This window comes from Phalacrocorax aristotelis, chromosome 5, assembly GCF_949628215.1.
Source record: "Phalacrocorax aristotelis chromosome 5, bGulAri2.1, whole genome shotgun sequence".
Lineage (NCBI taxonomy): Eukaryota > Metazoa > Chordata > Aves > Suliformes > Phalacrocoracidae > Phalacrocorax > Phalacrocorax aristotelis.
This window is the reverse complement of record NC_134280.1, coordinates 57573810-57589900: the sequence shown is the minus strand read 5'-3', so window position 1 is coordinate 57589900 and position 16091 is coordinate 57573810. Positions and strand designations below refer to the sequence as shown.

Below are 16091 nucleotides of genomic sequence, written 5' to 3'. Positions count from 1 at the left end.
GGATGGTAGCAGCAAGAACAGGGTGGGAAAATGCTCAGAAAAATGCAATAGAAACAAAAGATCCTTCTGAGCACCTGCAAGAAGTAGAAAGGTAAGTATTTACTGTTTACCTTTCTCTTCATTCAAGTTCAGACAATATTTGCTGTTCTTTTCTCCAAGTCATTATTTTCATTGCTTGGTCCTGTGAACCCTGAGAGCTATCACAGTAAATCAACTAGGAGATACTCTAGTGCCTATTAAAAACAAAACAAGAAATCCAGGCCTATCCTGACTGCACTCTGAAATCACGCAGTACATAAAGCCTGCATGCTCCTCCTTCATCATCACCCCTTACCTTATTGGATTTCTTGCTCGTGGCAGAACCAGGCCGGGTGTTACTGTTTAACTGTGAAGAACTGGAGCTGTCTTCATCTTCCTCATCTTCTTCCTCATCAAAATTCATGCTGCTTGAAATGCCTGAGGAGAAAGCAGCGCACTTATATGAAATACTAATACATTAAAGCTCTCCATACTTGCTGTAAAACACCACTTAGTATACTGTTGCGCCCTTAGGCTCACAAGTGAGATGGTGTGCATGAGGGAGGTTCATACTGTGCGAGGCAGTGTACGAATATGTGGGTGAGACAGTACCTGCCCTCAGAAGCCAAAACATTTCAGCAAATGAGAAAGGAAGTATCATTGTTTCCATTCCATAGAGAGCATTGAGTTATCCAATGATAAAGGAGGAGCAATAATCCAATTAGAAATTAAATTCAGAGCTTCTTCATCCAGTCAAATACTTCAAACACAACACAAAATCTTAAACCTGAATTTGGAGCTGAGCGAACAACCTATCACAGCCATTTGGAAACCTTAACCATTAAAATACGAGCCCTTCTACAGCACACTTTTAATTGTTCCTATGTGATCTGATGAAAAGCAGATCTTAGACTGAGAAGGAACATTCACATCAAGAAAATGTTCTCATGCATATTTCTTTTATGTAAAAAATGGTATCAGCCCAGGCCAAAGGAAATGCCCTACAGCACTTAAAAATTTGACTGTATGAGAATTCAAAACGCAGACATTTTGCAGGAGAACACAACTTGGAACACCAAATAGGACTTAGCAGCAGAAAGTGTCATTTTCCAGGCTAGTTTTTCAAGGAGTATCATGCAAACGAAGCCACCCTATATTCAGGTTCAAACTCTTAAGTTCAAAAAAAAAAAAGAAAACATTTGGTCCAGAATTTGCACTACTGGTATGGCCGATGCAGAAGGATAAATGAAATGCAAAGATTTCCAGAGTCAAGCAGCATGGGCATAATCAACTTTTTCCTTCTGTACTTACCAGGAACATGATCCAGGGCGACAAGACTGGATTGGGAGGTGGAAGAGGACCAGGATGTATTTGCATGGGGATCTGGGAAAGGAAAAAATCCATGGGCTTGATTCTGCAAACCCTTAATTGAGTGAACAAGCCTAACTTGCCAACAGGACTCCGTACAGGGCTAAAGGCTTACTGGATGGGGCCATAATGCTGCTGCCTGAATCCTCAGTTATGGACATTTTACCTTTCTGCACAATCAAATTCACCTTCTACCTGCTTATACCTGCTGTCACCTTGTTTTCTGAGTACTTTGAATAAAGTAAAAAAGCCCTGAATCACAGAGCTGAAGCTTCAGAAATCATCATCCACGAGAACAGTTGTGCCACAAACCCTTCTGTGCACGAGGTGCCCTGCATGGCAGGTTTTTGGCCTACTTTTAAATTCTAACACACACACACACAAAGAAAAAAAAAAACAACACAACAGATCAACACAAGTGATATACACAGATTCTACACAAATATTCATTCAGTAAAATTGAAAAAAGTATTCAGACTCATATTCAGATGGCCTAAATTCTACCTAAATCCCTGTGCATCCTCATCATCTCTCTCAGGCTCTCTAAACTGTTCTTCCAGGACTTCCGGGGATACACATAGAGACTTTCATGTAGCTTAGTCTTTCGGAATATAAGCTTGGTCTGCAACAAGCAGAGACTGAACTAAATTAATGTACAGAAATATAACCATTGGAGATAGTATCAGTAATAGCTTTCTTCAGTTCAAATTTTGGAACAGAGTGAGAAAAAAAAGAAAGACACCAAAAGGGGCATTTAAATACTTGTTATGTTATTGCTGCTTCCAATAACCTCGATGCATATCCCTTTAAAATAGCTTTTGACAGCAGATGCACACTGGATAATGAAACACCACCAGAGTAGTAAGAGCAAGTGGATAAAACAGAAGCATGTGCAATGCTTGTATTCCATTCAGCTGCACCATGAATGGTCTCGTTATCCACTTCTTCAGTTCCCCCAGTCTGGGCACACACCACACAGTGTGACAGCAAAAAGTTTCAACAGGATCTGGTTATGCAAGAGAGCCCTGAGTTCACAGGTCAACAGATATTTTCAAAGCCTGTAGAACTCACTCATTATTAATCACACCCTCATTAATCACAAGTATTATTTCTTAATAATGGCAACTACGTTCTAGTCAACTATGCATGGAGAATAGAGATAGTCCATCTTTTCAGCTGGCAGCTGTGCAATAAAGCCATACTTCATATGCACAGACGTAATCAGGTTTTTTTCTACATCTGTGCTCACTATTTCACCACCAATATTTTAGTGGTGAAAATTCCATGCCAGCCTTAGAAAAGTATGCACTTATGACCTGTGGGGAAAAATGCTTCAGAGAGCTCCTGTTTTGTTTTTCAACCCAGAAATCAAATCTATTCCTTCCCTAAATCTCAAAACAGTTGTAACTTCAGGTGCCAAAGAAGAACTAAGGCCAAATTGTTCATTCCAAGTCTTTACAGAGACACGTAAGAAACTGATAAATGTGAAGACTAAATGTTAGTTATTCAGTGTTAAAACTTATGGAAGTCTGGTTCTGTCCTAGTGACTCATTTGCCAGAGAGAAGTCTATACAGTAAGACTTCTGAAATCAAAAGGACCAATACTCCCTGCAGGAGAAAATGATTCTAGTATGGTAATTTCCAACAGATAGAGGAACCAAATAAAAAAAAAACCAAACATTTGGCATTTTCTTGCAAGTGGCATATTCTTTTCATACCCAGGTAGCCTATAACCTTGTCTCATAACAGAACTTGACTTACTGGGGAAGCAGAGACACATGCTGAGAGAGGCTTCTCTCCACAAAGTTAGTGTCAAAGAGCAGAATGAGCATAAATCAGGGCTACACAAATCTGATAGGACCCAGCCTTCCCCATTAGGCCAGTTAGCATCTATCTCTCTGTCTTCTTTTGCTCCTATTCCATGCAAGAGAAGGTCTAATGGAAGACAGCAATTCAAAATGCTTTTCAGACCAATGGGGACATGCCACAAGTGTGAAGTGGCAGTGGGAATTCACATGAAGAGCCCTAGCTCTACATAAAGCTTCTCATGAATACTGGGATACTCAAAACTTTCTAACAAGCCTCCTCTGCTGGTATCAAGTGGCAAACCATATACAGACAGTAAAAATATTTTATGGAGATGCTGTTTTCTTTGTGTCTCACAGAACATAGCTCTGTTGTTAATAAAAATGAGTAAAACTCAGCATTCCCATTTTTTAAAAGCGCCTCCCTGCCCCCCACCGCAACTTGAAGCATGCTAGTGGTCCACTCTTAGCAGTGTCTGTTCCGATCTGGACTATACTCAGAGCTGGTAAAAAAGGTCATATAATTTATTTAAGAATAGGAAGCAACAAAGTAAAACCAAACCAAACCAAATCAAAACTAAAAAAATAAAACAACCCAATGAGGTGGGTCTTTTAAAATTAAAAGAATATTTTAAAATTTAAAACAAAAAAACTGGGGAGAATAAAAACATATCTTAACCCAGAAAAAAACCATAAAAAATAGAAATGTTCCCCAGAGTGAAAATCTGAGTGCTCTGACCTAATTTGAAAAGTCTGTGGATAGTTTTTAAGTCAATCCAGCTTTAGTAAGTAATGTGCCTGATGATTAAATATTCTGAGCCATGGTCTAAGGCAACACAATCACCACACAGATCAGAACTTATTAGTCATGCCAACATCCCTCTGACTCAAATGCCCAGGAAATACCACACTTGGAGAAAATCTGCCCATTTCAGTTGAAGTTGCTCACATCTGCAGAGTAACATCCCAGGGAAAAAATGAATCTTGGCGAGAACTGCTCTGCAGACAAGAGGCGAGCATTTAGATATGAATAGTCTATTCTAGATGAGTCAAGTTTGCACTTACATTTTGCTCTTTACACACAAAGAGTTTATTCTTAAAGCATCAGAGCACTCTTGGCTTGAGCCATCTTTGCTTCAAAAGCTGTACACTGAAGAAGAACAATTCCGAAGCAAATGGCTTCAGAACAAGCTTTGTGAGGATTTTAGGTTTCTTCCTTCCTACAGTTAATGTCTAATGAGAGATAACAACGCTGCAGGAAGGAAGAGACGAATGCATGAATGTGTACGTACACAATCTATCTCCCAAATCATGCATGCCTCTAGAAAAAAATATATTCCAGAACATTTGAGAACCATGCATGGGAAATGCTGCAGAATACACAGTGCTGTAAGTTTCACCTCTGCAGGCGTGAACACACATTATAGAAACATGAGAAATATTTAACTGACAACACAACTAAAATTAATATTCTAGTTTGAATGTTGCTATTCCATACTCTTTTTTTTAACCCTCAAGTAAGTGATTTCCAGAGTTGTACAATATAAAAATGTGAACAGGTGGATATGAGCGTTAGCATCTGCCTGGTACCTTAATAGCAGCACTGCACTGCAGATGGGAAAGCCACAACCCTGAGAACCTGGGGAGTTCTTGTTCCTTGGGACAAAAAAGAACTACCTTTTTTTTTTTTTTTTTAGATAATAAAATAGAGCCGAACAGGCTCTGAGGAGAAGAAACACAGAGTAACAATCTCTGCTTAGGCTAGGGCTTAGAGTGAGAATAGTAAAAGGAGTCAATGTACATAAAAAGCAAGCAATGAGAATGTGAAGGCAGTTTTGGCTACTTACCTTTTTTCTGCATTGCTGCTCTAAGATCTTGTTTGCTTTGCTGTTGTTGGCCACTAGCCATTTTCTCTCCATCATCTTCATCATGGCTAGACTGCCCAACAGTGAGAATCTGCACTTGACTTCCTATCTTCTGAACATCATCTTGAAAAGCAGCTGGACCATCAATCCCTGTCAGACAACAGCAAAAGCTTTAGTTGTCTTTGTGTCAAGAAGTTACTTGAGAAGAGAATTGGTTACTCACAAAAAGCATCTTTTCTAAGAATCACAGATCAGAGGTTCACATTCAATAACATTTCTAGACTTAAACAAGACTAAACTAGCCTCCAAGGCAAACATCTTACTTCCCACATACTGCACTAGAGAACCTCCAAGAGGTGATCAGGATTTCACTGCTGTCCTCCTCACCCTCAAAGCACAACCATCCTTGTACCAGAAACAGTGAAAACAAAACTGAAAAGAAATTCACTGGAGAGACTGAAAGAAAACAGATGCACCTTTCATAAGGACACACAACTGGTCCAGAAACAGATAAGCCTGGGTCCCAGATTATCCCCTAATAAACAAGTGCTATTATGAAATGATGCTTCAAAGTTTCAGAAACCTGGAAAATTCACAAGTAGATCTAGCTGTGTATACAAGAGGAAGAGCAGCACGTTAACAAGCCTAAATATGCCTGAGTTAGTAAATTGCTGTACAGTTAAAACATCAGAGTAAAACTATAAAGCAAACACACATTCCCTGGAACCTCCATCCTCTGAGATGTCCAAATCCCAACTAGGCATGGTCCTGGGCAACCCGCTCTGACTGACTAGTCAGTCCCCAGAGGCACCTTCCAGCTTCAGCCATCCCGATTCTGTGACTCCTGACAACAGCCAGAAAGAAACTATTTACCTCCTTACAGCTGTAAATTGCCTCTGAAGACAGAAAAATGAAAATATGGGGTGGGTGGGGTATGTTCATATCACAATCTACCTTCATTTTTTTCTTTGGGAAAGCAAGTTAAAACATCAGATTGCAAATGTACTTCAGCTCTTAGTTAAGACTCAGTGCTGGTATATATTACTAAATTAGCTATGTCAAAATTCACTTTTGCACCAGTTAAATGGTAGTATCATGTACAGATACAGTAAATAACAAAAGCCTGTATACTGTTGCGGTTCCAAAATTTCTGTTAATAAGCAAGCAACATGGTGGAGAATTAGCAACCATTACAAAGAGATAGTTCAGCAGAAGAATATGGTGCTTCTCCCACCAAACAGAGCTGAATAAATCCTGTAAGAAGGAGCTGTAGGGACTGGGATTTTTTCAGACTGTGATCTATAGCAGAAGTCTCCAAGAATACCGTTTCAATCCGCTTTGCCAGCAGCTGTCAACTTGCATTAAAAGACAACTGGATTATACATGTAGCATGCTTAACTGTACTGTGCCATACTTGCTGTCACTGCCACTGCGGCACAAAGCACAAGTGCAAAAGAGAGTGGTCCACACCCTCAGGAACAGGAACAGCACTGGCTGTGCGACTGCCTAACAAGATGCAGTCCAGCACTGCAAAAGTATTAAATTCACAGAGTTCAAGAGCACAAGGAATTATTGACTCATCTGCATCACACAGACCCTTATCTGGCAATTTCTGCACCAACCCTGAAAATTCTGATTTGCTTACAGTAAAACTAACAACAAATAAACAATCTGTCCATTCAACCTTGATGGACTAAATAAGGTCTATGGAAACGATTCTCTCATCTTGGTAGGATGACAAATTCAGACAGAAGCTCTGTGTGATGCAGAATGAACAGTATAATTTCCTATGCTGCAGGTGTAATATGGCAGCGAACAGAATAGCATTTTTCTTAAAAGTTATCTCAGGATAAGCACTACAGCAAAGGTGCTCTAGAACAGAGAGGTAGCCGCTCAGATCCATGGCTTTAGCCATATTAACCATTACCATTATCATTGAAGCGGCTGCCTAAAGTTAGGTTCTTAGCGTAATACTCTGAATTTCAAAAGTGTTAAGCACCATGAATTATAACAAGCTGCTCATACCTCATGCGTATCCATCTAGTCCCTTCTTAAGCTTTGGATGATACAAACCTAATTTTGAGAACCAATTTCAAAAAGAACAAAACACCTTAATTATTCTTCTTCAAAGCAGACATTGATCTGCAGCAAATGAAATGCCTTTGACAGCATTAGACATTGCACTGTGGTTGCTTTTTTCTGATGCCTGCAGAACATCTGCGCTCACATCCCGTGCTGTCAGGAACATCACGTATTATTAGGTGTGAGGACCAAGGCTACACTGGCAGGTCACACTTTTAAAGAAGAAAAATCGATTTCAGTATTCTGAAGTGTGCATCACTGGTAGAGAGTTATTAAGCATTATGAATGGTTCCACTGGTGACCCCATTTAAGGGAATGGAAGATATAGCCAGACAGGTTAAAAAGAGAACCTCTGCTGCATTAGAATACTGTAGATCGTTCGTGGCAAATGCAACATTAACTATTTAATATTTGTGAGTGTGCACACATCTTTGTAGCTATATATGCATGTAAAATGGTATTAAATGCAAGTATACAACACATTTTTTTCTGTATCATGAGATAGAAGTGTATCTTTGTAAGTCATAGTTCAAAAGGCAGCTTTACCATCACCTAGCTAATGTCTGAAAACAATTCCAAGCTTGCATAATCATGGTACTCAAGGTGGATCTCTCCCTATGTTCTCACTTTCTTTGCCTCGCTGATTCCTTTTCACCCACTTACTCGAAGGACAGTTCACTGTGCAATAAAACAAACTATTCCTGTCTATAGTTATAAGTTTACCTGCTTAAGGACAGGGTGAAAAGAGGCAAAGAAGCTGAGTGGGCTGTGCCAAAAAGAAAGTCTTTATTGCTACCGTCAGTGTTTTCTACATCTTTTCCCAAAAATCAGGTAGAAAAAAAAACCTGACGGAGCTGCTAACAAGAAAAGGAATTTTTGAGAGGCAACTGTGAAGGAGGGTAGGGAGAAAAGAGGAAGAGTGAAACAACCGGCAGAATACTAGTTCCTTCAAGTACAGGCCTTCTGGTAAATTTTGACAGGGTCATGTTTCAGATGAAACCCAGAGGTATCAGAGATGAAAACAGAGAGATAATGAAAAAAATGCAACCGAAAATTGGCATTCACTGGCATTTCTATCCTATAAGCTACTATTTATCAATGCCTGTATTCTGTTAGAACCTAAAATCTTTTGGACAATATTTATAAACAGAGAGTACCATGCTTTTAAAAGCTGGTAATCTAAACTACCACGTAGAATGCTTTTGTAACCTGAATTCATGTGAATTCTAAGAAATTAAAAATATATTAGGTGGACAAGCACTTAACTTTGATCTCAGAGATTTTCAGATAGCATTTTTTTTGTTTTGCTTTAAACACACAAAGTGTTAACTATCTAAAAAGAAGAAAAAAACCAACCAACCAACCAACAAAACCCCACAAGATCCAGGTCTGGAATGAGGGAAGAGAGAAAAAGGTATGGGAAAAATAAAGAGAACTGCTACCAAAAGCCTTGAGAAAGTAATGAAGTGGCAAAATCTTGCTTAGTGTTTATGACTTATGAGAAACAAATATAAGCTTTTGTGCATTTTGATCGACCAACAACCCAAAGCCCATCCAGTCTCACTGGATTTAGTAATGACAATACATTTCAAGGATATGAAGTCGAGACCTTGTTTTATTGTTCCAGCCCAGCCATTAAAGGAAATGTCTTCATGGGAGGGTCACCAGCCATACATTTCTCTATCCTACATCCCTAGCAACTTTCTGCTGAACAGTTTCCAACCATTTTGGTATGTCCTATACATAGATGCTAAAATGAACATAGATGAGCCATCTCAGTTCTACTAGAGGTATCTAACAAATTTCTTTCTGACAAATTAAGCAAGTACAGACTACATGGGACTGAGGCTATAGATCCTGAAGGGTATCCCTCCTCCTTGGCCCTATGGATCTAGAGGTTGTTTTGGGGCGGTTTTTTCCCCCCCCAACAATAGCACTAGTAGAGCATTACAAGTGCAGTTCTGGGCACCCATTTAAGCCTCATGCATTTTTATTTCAGCTTCACAATCTTCAAAATGATTTTGCAGAAAACAAATACACTTCCTAACCCTATTTGCAAGTGGGAAACTAAGGGTATAATCATGCTAAACACAAGGCTCAGATCAGTCTGTTGAATAGTCCTGTCTAAACCCAGAATCTGTAACAGAATAGGTCTGAGTGGAACTTCCTCTCAAGACTGGTCAGAAATTAAGCATTTCTAGACACCCCAGCAGAAGGCTTCTCAGTCATCACAGTCTAATGACGCTATAATATTACAGCAGAATAATAAAATTAAACAGGAGATGCCAGAATGGCAACTTCGATTATTTCATTGCTCAAGAGATAATCAAGAGTACTGAAAATCTTTAGGGGGTGGGTGGGTAGGGGGAACAGGTCAAATGGGAGGAAAAGACTACATACTACCAAGCTATGTATGACCATGGAAAGTTCAGAGGCAGCTGATATATGTGGCCACCACTTATAGATGGGCATGAGACCAAATGTAAGGGAAGATTTTGCTATCTGACAATAGTGCACGATGCACAATGGTAGCCTTGAAAAAAATTAGTTACAGATTAAATATGTGACAAACTACCCAGCAGCAAATTAGAGGCATAAGCATAGTGAGTCAGGTCTCCAAAACATTATTTAAGTATTTGACTGTATGCTACATGAATCCCCAGTAATTGGATCTTTCAGGAAAAGAACCTAATTGTATTTATACACATCATGTTCCTCTCTGCATGTATTTATACATGCAAACATTTTGCCGTGAAAAGATTTTCAGCAGATGTTATTTCCTCTTGGTTCTTTTACATGGACTTGTAAGTACAGGAAAGAATGATTAACGGATTATTTAGAGAGAGTCTTTACTGCACCTAGGACACCACAAAGACAGATTTCTAAATTATTTGTAAATAAGTTTTATAATAAATTAAGAATTTTTTCATAGGACATTTGCAAACTAAGAAAGAAACAGAAAAGTACTGTACATCAAACAGAACTAATCGAGCTCAGTGACTGAATAGCAAACAAGATTACATATCAGGAAAGGAACATAGCATAGAAGACAAATATTTCTGTCCCTGCTTTGCAAATGAGGAACTGCAGGACACAAAAATTCTTTTTCTCATTTTATAAAGCATTTAGGACACAAATTCAACATATGAAGGCAGGCATATTGGTCACAGACTAAGTTTTAAGAATATGCTTAAGCCTTTTGCATATCAGACCTGAATAGTTGACGGAGGTCAGGCAGGAGGTCTCTGGAAGAGAAAATCTCAAGTCACATTTTCTGACCTCAGTTACATACAACAAGGGTTCTACAACATGTCCTTCCTCTACAAACAGGCTGACAGCAAATGCAGGCATACTAGAAAATTTTCTCCTTTTTTTTTATTTTTTTTATTTTAAATATGCCTTCAAAGGCAAGATACCAGGTTAGATAAACCACTGGCCTGACACAGAAGTCACATCCACGCAGATAACACTCAAGGCTGTGGCCAGCAGCAACAGCTGCATTTGCAACTGCTCTTTGAGAACCCTGCAGAGCAGCTCCTCCTTCAACTTAGGGACGGCAGCAAAACCCTTCAAAGGCCAGCTGGCCTACTCTGAGGTCAAAGACAGGGAGTCTGTCCTCAGATAAATCTGTTCTTATTAGGCTGACAGTAGAAGAAATAGAGTTTCCATCCATTAAAGAACTTGGCTTAAAACAAACCCTGCTTTTGCCTTTATTGCCTCAAGTGATCTACATTTTAAATTAAAAGGACAAAACAACATATTTTTTTTAAATCTGCATTTATCAAGAAGCATGACCACCGAGTATAATAATGTTTACTTCCAGAACAGTGGTACAAGAAAGTAGTATTACACAAATCAATGAATGAAAAAGGTTCTTTCTCAGAATGATTGCTTAGGAAGGTCTGATAAAATAGCTAGAATAAAATATCATGAAATTGTATCTTCTAGAAATTTAGAACAATATTGCTTAAAGAAAAAAAAAAAAATCACACACACACCCCCAAGAAAGCAGAATGTCTGAAGGGGGAAAAACATTTTTTAGTCTACATTTTTTAGGACTGAACAATGTTAAGTATATTATAGGTGCCAATATATTTTCTAAGCCATTTCCCAGTATATGCCTGTTCTCATAGGGGCTGCATATTCACTGATATGGGTTCAAGCAAATGCAAAAATCACAAAGGGATTTGTTTATAGGGAAAAGGGCAAATATAAATTGTTTTAAGAAAGGACCTCTGGAGCTGATTTAGTCCAAACTTCCATCAAAAGAAAGACTGTTGCTAACACCAGATCAGGTCACTAAAAGCAAGTGCTTGAGCACCAAGCTCTACATTCACTTTGATGAAATCCAGCAAACTGTAGCAGGAACTGGACTTTCATAAATCTCTATTCTGAGGAGGCCAAAATGATTTCTTCACAATCAAGTTTATGAGTTGCCAAAGCACAGCCTGAAAGGATTGTCAGATCTAGAAATAACAGGACTTTTCTTGGTGGAAACTCACTTATTGTTCCTCCTACCCTTTCCCTTTAATGCATAGGGAAGCTAAGATAAATCTACTCTGCATGAACTTCCCTCCCCCTGTCAGAAAGGAAGTGTTATAGTGAGAAATTATGCTTCTTATCCAACAAATGGTGATGCTTTCTTAGTCAGCCTGCGTTAATGTAGTTGCTTGTTACATATAAAAATGGGACAGGATGTCCAAATCAAAACAGCCAGACAGGTGTGAAAGGGAAAAAAGAAACACAGAAGCAGCAAACCAAATCAAAACATGAAATAGCCATCCTGGCAGAAAACGTGCTGTGTGTCAGAGCAGCTCATCTGCTTTCTGACTCTCATAAAGACAGCAGGGAATACCCGACGTACTATATACATTTCATGGACAATGTAAGACAAAAATTGCTGGGAAGGTGTTGCTTATTTGAACATTTTAAACACATCCAGATTCCTGATTTCAGTGACAAAAATCTTCATTCATATTGCCCATGGGAGTGAGTGAACCAGTGCAATGCGGAGCAGGGTTTTCCTAGAATGCACTTACGTGCTAAAAGTGCAAGAGTGCCTGAAAAAAAAACCAAAACCAACCAACCAACGAAATAACAACGACTTTTCACAGAATGATTCCTGAATTTTCATATCAGATTTCACTTTGAATTAACTCCTGGTGCTGCATGGTTTTCTGTGTTTGGCTGTTTGTTTTTTTTTTTAAAGGGTCCATTTTATCTTCCTGATTTTTTTTGTCCCATTCATTGCACATAGCCAAAAAAGCACTTTATCTGGCATATTTATTAATTTCTTCACAGACCTATACCGGGGAAAAAACCCAACCAAACAGAAAAAGAAAAATCACTATAATGTACCTGTAATACTTTCAGAAACATCAATTTTAAAGAAGCATCAAAGTATTTGATATCTAAAGATGCTCTGGTTTTGTATTTGAAATACTGTGCAGGGTGCATACTTTTCATAGGTTCCTGCTGCACCTATTTTAACTTGTTTGCATTGTTTTTCTATTGAACCATTTCGCGATACTGTACATCATGTTCACTAATATCCTTAATCAGCCCCTAACTAGCGTCACAAATCAAACCAGAATTTTATCCACTATCTCCACTAGAAAGACAAACATTTTATATATACATATATATATATAAAAATATATATATATATATAAAAATATTACATTTTGGGGTTTTTTTCCTAATATTTAATATTATGTCAAACAATAATCTGGGAGACCAAAGCTTTCAGAAATAGCAATTTAATGACTTAAGCTACTACAGAATGTCATCAATTTACTGCATTTGCAGGCTCCATCCCACAAAATGTTTCTTTTTAAAAACAGGCACAGTGTATACTGTATATACTGGATACTGCCATTAAGTAATAATCACAGATTTAGGAAAAAAAATCATAGAAAAAACTGCCAAATACCATACTACTCATCACAGAATTACAAAATCCACTGACCCCTAACTTCAGAGGCACAATCAGCTCTACATGAGCAATTAGCCAAATTCCTTTTCTTGCCTTATGTCGGTATAACCTCATTAAACCTATTATTTCCCTCGTGTTTGTCTTTAGCACATTGTTCTGATCATAGTTTCATCATTCTTCGAGGCACTTAAAAAAGCATTACACATCTAAGACCAGAGTACAGTCATTACACTACAGCTTCAAGAGCTATTCATGTATAATTCAATGACTTTTACTCTGAATTAGCTTATTATTCATAGGATCTGGTCTAAAGGATTTTTTTTCCCTTAAAGCACAAAGAGCTTGGCTATGCTTAGAAAGGTAATGCTCACTATAGCTAAATACTAACAGAAACCTTTAAAATGCTATTTTAGCATGTAAAGTGCATTCACCCCTCAGCATTCATCCTGCTCATTTACAGGCTGTACAAAGGGTACAGTCAGACTGGAGACAAGACCTGAAGCAATTGTAAAGCTAAAATCAGAACCTAAAGTTTCCAAGATTTGGTCTAATCACTGACGAACTACTACTAACAAAATCTCTTGTGCCACAAAATGGTATAAAACCATTTAACCTTCATCCATTTTCAGTAGCTAGATCTGAAGTTATTAGCAAATCCATTCAATATCATTATTAAATCTTTTCTTAGGACTCCCACTTACTCTTAAAAGTAACTGAAAAAATGATACAAGTTCCACTACAGGATTCTGCTACCACTTGCATTTTCCTCATTCCTAAGTAACACAAATTAGCTCTGTCTGTACTGGAGTGATCAGTAAAATCCATCCCTCCAGAACTGTCAAGTTGCATTCAGTTTTACTTTTTCATCCAGACACAAAATATTCTGCAGCTTTGCAAGACTGGAAATCCAGTTACAATCCCCTGCAAACACTCCAAGTTTACAACACTATCAAAGGTAAACTAGATATGATTCCAGGGTTGAAATTATACATGAATGAACAGTTAAATACCAGTGTGCGGAAAAAGTAGATGAGCTGGATGAGACAGTGCTACGTGTACACTCTGAACATACTTTAACTGACAGGAATATTTGTTATTAATCATCGACATAAACTTCGGGAGAGGTGGTGCTCAAAATTTTCTTTAGTATAACTGGTAAGTAACACCTCCAACTCTATGGAAGCATACATGAGATGCAATTGATGGGCAAACACTGAAGGCCAGGGAAGACCACACACAGCAAAGCAGGATGAGCAATAAGAATTGCAGCAGAAGCTGAGGTTTCTATAGCTAACAATATTGGTTTCCAACACATAGAGCAGTATCAGCATGCAAAAGTTCTCAGTCTACATAAAGCGATGTTGCTCTTGCTGACACAACTTGCTTCTATTAAAATATTCCAATCTGGGGAATTTTTCAGAAAATGAATAAGAATTTTATTGGCATGTGAGAAAAACACTAGGTGTTACCTGCTGTGAGATAATAAAGAGCCGTGCAACTCCTCCACAGCAAGCACACACTGCTCATGGGGTAACTTGCCCACATATAGCAGATGACTTCAGAGAGAGCTACCCAGCAAATGCAGCCCCAGTGTGCAGGTGACCAGTGGCTGCAGAACAGCTCTGGAAATCACACACTCAGATGATTCTTGCTATGTGCCTCACTAGGCCTGTGTCTAGGGATTTGTTCATGGAATATTTTAGCCAAGAGCTCATCAGAAAACTGCCTAGAAAAGGTGTGAATGTATACACACAATGGTGTCATACAATGCAGACCTGTTAAATCAAACCTACTGTAACTGACCATCACAATATCTTAAGTTCTGAAAATAACACAGACATAGACACCCCATAAAAGACAAAACAGGCATTATATGAGATGAAACAGCCTCGAGGTTATGCAATAACCATAATTTCAGTATTATCCCACACAATGCTCAGTTACAGCTTAAGTCATGTTTTCTTTTAAACTAGTAGAAGAATTTTTACTCTTCAGCAAGATGTACTTTGAAATAAAATTTGGCATCTGTATTACTATGGTGCAGCAGCATTACTTTTTACATTGCATTGAGAAACATTAGCTTTCTGTTCACTTATTTTGCCAAGTTTTTACATTCAGTTAATCTTACCTTTGACTTTTACTTATTGTTTCAAGCCTAGGTATTGACACACACCATCATTATTTCAAATATATTAATAAAGACTTTACCTCAGGGCCAGGCTTGCCTAACCTAGGGCTTCCTTGGCAGCCAGAGGGACTACAGATATAGAGATGCTGTAGATTCAGATCTCAAGAATTAAGCTGCAATATGTAAAGGATGCAGTAAAGGATTTTGATAAGGTAGGCTCAAGTCCTGCAAAATCCCTATAGATATGCTCCAATACTCTGACCTCAATAATTTCCCTTCTTAGTCATTGCTATCTTTAAATATACTTGGCAAGGGTATACACTATTTTCTTACTTAAGCAGTAATGGAGGGACTGTTGGACATACACAAGACAGGAACACAGTACAGTCCAGGCAGGATAGTGTTACAGTGGCCTTACCCAAGAACTGCAAATTATTGGAAAGGTATTTATTAATTTCCTTAGTCATTCACCATCAAATAAAAAGAAACTGTATGTGGTATAAAAACCTCTCTTTTTTTGTGAGTTTGCATATATAGATATAGATATATAAAATTTGAGTATCTCTAAAGTAGTCATGTTACTTCTTCCATCAAGTCTATGTAGCTCAAATAGTAAATCTAATAATGGCGATGCTATTTCTACCTACCCTTCTGTCATTATGAATAGTGTATTTTTTTTGTCTACCTCATGTTAATGCAAAGTCATTGCAGAAAAATTTTCATACAAACACCTTTCATACATTGACCAGGTGGGATAGAGTAACACTGAAGTAACAACTTGAAGAACGTTCATTGTTATGAATGTTAGCTCAGTTTTGTTGAATTGATTTTCAAAATGCCCACTTAACCACTAAGTTGTATAGTTTAAACCTCAGTAAGAGTCTAGACAG

At 38.2% G+C, this 16091-nt stretch overlaps 1 protein-coding gene across 6 annotated transcripts in view; it reads right to left on the bottom strand.

The window, feature by feature from the left end:
- Positions 1–16091, bottom strand: part of TUB (TUB bipartite transcription factor) — an 85496-nt gene that overhangs the window by 23222 nt on the left and 46183 nt on the right. For 4 of the 6 annotated variants that reach the window (XM_075094740.1, XM_075094738.1, XM_075094741.1 and 1 more), the window contains 3 exons: positions 5039–5206; positions 1330–1401; positions 335–456 (listed from right to left, as the gene is read on the bottom strand). In XM_075094740.1, coding sequence (XP_074950841.1) covers positions 335–456; positions 1330–1401; positions 5039–5206 — 362 coding nt within the window. The remainder of the gene's footprint in view (positions 1–334; positions 457–1329; positions 1402–5038; positions 5207–16091) is intronic. The other 2 variants (XM_075094739.1, XM_075094743.1) reach the window with 1 other exon arrangement.